The sequence below is a fragment of the Eupeodes corollae genome, chromosome 1, assembly GCF_945859685.1.
Source record: "Eupeodes corollae chromosome 1, idEupCoro1.1, whole genome shotgun sequence".
Lineage (NCBI taxonomy): Eukaryota > Metazoa > Arthropoda > Insecta > Diptera > Syrphidae > Eupeodes > Eupeodes corollae.
In genome coordinates this window covers 85,503,932-85,507,336 of record NC_079147.1, presented here as the reverse complement: position 1 = coordinate 85,507,336, position 3,405 = coordinate 85,503,932, and the positions used below count along the sequence as shown (strand labels likewise).

Genomic DNA, 3,405 nt, shown 5'->3' with positions numbered 1-3,405 from the left:
TATTTTCTCAAAATGATGTCACTTTTTGGTAAGAAAAAATATATGATCACCAGTGGATCTATTCCTTCCTGGTAATATTTTTAGTATATGTCAAGAGAGGTTATCTATTTTTGTTTCTGATCTACTCAAAATAATGAAAAAAAAAACAGTAAAGCCACTATTGCAGTTAAGACCTATTATGTGATTCCTATAAGTACCCGTTTAATATATATTTCTATGTTCAAACTTCGAAAAGCAATTTTGCATTTACCTTCAATTTTTAATTATGTACCCAATTTTATTATAATTATATTGTTTTAAAAATGATCTTCATGTCACAACCTTCAATTGCTACAGTGCCTAATCTTTATCATCACCATTACCGAATAAATTGAAAAACTGACTTATTTCTTGAACCATTAAGATTTTCATAGAAGATTCACTCACATCTTCTTTGAATTCATGACCTACTAAAAATTGATCTACAACATAAAATTTGGTCCATTCACCATTAGCTATAACCTTGATACTTCTTGATGCGTAAGACAGACGTCGACGTCGCGTCGTCGTTAAATACAAACGAAAGAAGATTTAAAAGAAAATAATAAAAAAAAAACACACACACAAAATAATTAATTAATCTTCACTAAACTGTATCTGTATCTATTTCTGTATATCTTTAATTTTTACCATCATCTTCGGTTTTGTCAATAAAACATGTAGATACATTCAGGTACCGTTATAGATGTAAATTTCGTACCAACGATCATTCATTTATCAAAGTGTCGTCATCGTCATCAAAAGCAATACGACTCATAACTCATTAAAGAGGTATTGCTAATTAGCTTGCTAACTATCATGCAAATAGTTTCAAAACAAAAAAGATGCTATCAAGCGTGAGCTTGGAATAGGTTAGGTATCATAACGTGAAATCGAAAACATACGGAAATACAGTTGTCGTTACTCTTTAACCCACAAACAAATATACACAAAAGGGATTAGAGATAGGTAGATAAGATGCAGATAGAAATAAAGGTAGTTAAGCTTGAAGCCGCGCGTATTAACAAGTGCACCCGGATTGAAAAATGCACTCGTAATATTCAAATCTATAAAAGCCACAAACAACAAACAGCTGTGTGCCAAACACGACATCAAACGACAAATAATACATTTGTATCTTTTCTATACAATTCCTCCGCCAGTATCTATATGCAGGTTTGTATCTTTGTATCTATAATGTGTGTAATGTTGCACTTTTAATCCATGATAAATATATTTGTTTTTATTCAGCACTTCATTTTGGGATCCGTTAGATACTTTAATAAAATTAAACAACAACAATATCAACAGCACCTCGAAAAAAGAGAAGCTGATGTCTGCTTGTTTCGAAACCCATCACCAAAGCCACCAGCCAGCCATTTCGCCTCGCACCTCAGGGCAGCTTTAGCACTGCGGGCACCTCCATCTACCAGCTTAGCTATAGCTTTTCAATCTTCATCATCATAATCATCATGCTATCCATGGCCATAGCCACAAGCCCGTCGTTGTCGTGGCGTCGTCATTGTCGCATCGAAGCCGAGGAGAATCGCGTTCGATATTACTTTAGTTTGGAACTCCGATTCAGACAGAAGTAACGTATCGTTCCACAGGCGCACACGCCACTCGCTCTTCTGCAAGATAGAAACAAACATTTTCATTTGGTATAGACTTTTTTCCTTCTTTCTGAGTACAAATAGTCGCGTGGCGTCCGCGGCGGCCGTATAAATACGGAAAACTCCCCACACGTGCATTCAGTGTCAGTCGGCAGTGGCAGTTGACTATTGAATTTCATTGCATTCAAAACAACGGAAACGTATCTTAATTAAACCAATTTCAATTTCAATACGAACTAAGCTTTATAGACCACGCCGCAGATAGATTTCGTAAAGGTTGAAGCAGAAATGTCATCGATCAGTGATCGTACATTGACGGCAGTGTTTGTGGTTCTTGTGATTTTCACTTTTGCACAATGCAGACCACAACAGCAGGCGTATCTTCCTCCTTCATCTGGGCAGCAGCAGCAACACCAGCAACAGCACCATAATGCTCAAACATTCTATGTCCCACCAGCGGGACAACAACAGCTGCCATATTTAACATCATCTTCAAACCAACAGCAGCAGCAGCAGCGGCTTACCGAACCACCAATCCAACTGCAAATCCCGATTCCCAACGATGGCGTGCAGGAGAAGAAAATCTACGTCCAGCTGCCTCCACAGCAGCCGCAACAGTATCCCCCACAGCCCCAGTACCGCTATCCTCCGAGGAAGCATTATAAAATCATTTTAGTCCGAAGCCCGTCGCCACCAACACCTCCTCCAGCTCCAGTGCTGCCCGAAATCGAGGAACAAACTTTGGTGTATGTTTTGGTGAAGAAACCGGATACTCCCAGCGTCGCTGAGCTGCAGCAACACCAACAGCAATCCTTTAAACTAAACAAACCGGAAGTGTATTTCATTAAGTACAAGGCTAATGAGCAGGGTGCTGAAGATGGTTCAGTAGGCAATGGTAGCAGTGGCAGCAGCATTGGCAGTGGCAATGGAAGTGGAAGTGGAAGCAGCAACTCACCTGAAGCGATATCAAAATCCATCGAGCATCAACTGAGCAATAATTTAGAAGGCGCCAGCAGTGGTAGTTTTGTTGGAGGTGGTGGTTACTCATACGATGGGTCCAGGAAACGAGAGGCTAAGAATCTCGACCATCATCATCATCAGGACAGCCAAGTTGCAGTCAGTATCGGAGGTGGCAGCGGCAACAAGGAGGACGAGGCAAATAAAGTAACGAACGATGTGAACCAGAAGAAGTAGTATCTATTGCAGCAGTTATATAGACATAGGCTTTTATACAGTTATAAGTTGTACTCGTACAAAACACAAAAATAAACATCGATTGGTGTGCGGTTCTAGTCAAGTTCGTTTCGCGCCAATCTTTTCCTTAAAAAATCAAAAAATAACGTATCGGAAAATGGGCAATTGGGTATTGGGAAAGACGTGAGTTTGATTTTGACCTCTGAAACTTTTTAATAAATTTTCGAGTTTCTTTAATTTTTATGTTTTTAGCTCCTTAGTAATGTGTGAGATATATTTTTGTATCTTAATTATTTTAATTAGTGTTAAAAATAAATTTGATCTAAGTTTTTTTTTTCGTTTTTTGTTTTTAATTTTTTGACGAAACAAAATAAATCAAATCGAAACAAAAAGTGGTGAATACATTTTGATTCTCGTGATTCCAAAAAATTATTGGTGTATAAAATTAGCATAAATTAATTGGAAATCATTTCACTTTTACATCGAAGAGCATCATCATCACCACCACACCACTTCGTCATAATATTGACTAATTAAATGCTAATTTAATAAATTCACAATTTTCTTAGTAAGTGATGGC

At 37.8% G+C, this 3,405-nt stretch overlaps 1 protein-coding gene across 1 annotated transcript; it reads left to right on the top strand.

The window, feature by feature from the left end:
• The first annotated feature begins 1,478 nt into the window (after positions 1 to 1,478).
• LOC129942720 (activating signal cointegrator 1 complex subunit 2 homolog) lies at positions 1,479 to 3,157 on the top strand. The gene has a single exon (XM_056051766.1). It carries the CDS (start codon positions 1,920 to 1,922, stop codon positions 2,823 to 2,825), a length of 906 nt encoding a protein of 301 aa, XP_055907741.1. The 5' UTR covers positions 1,479 to 1,919; the 3' UTR covers positions 2,826 to 3,157.
• Positions 3,158 to 3,405: the final 248 nt, after the last annotated feature.

Bases quoted from the DNA above. Each gene is read 5' to 3' on its own strand.
- LOC129942720 (XM_056051766.1), top strand. From the start codon at position 1,920: ATGTCATCGATCAGTGATCGTACATTGACGGCAGTGTTTGTGGTTCTT.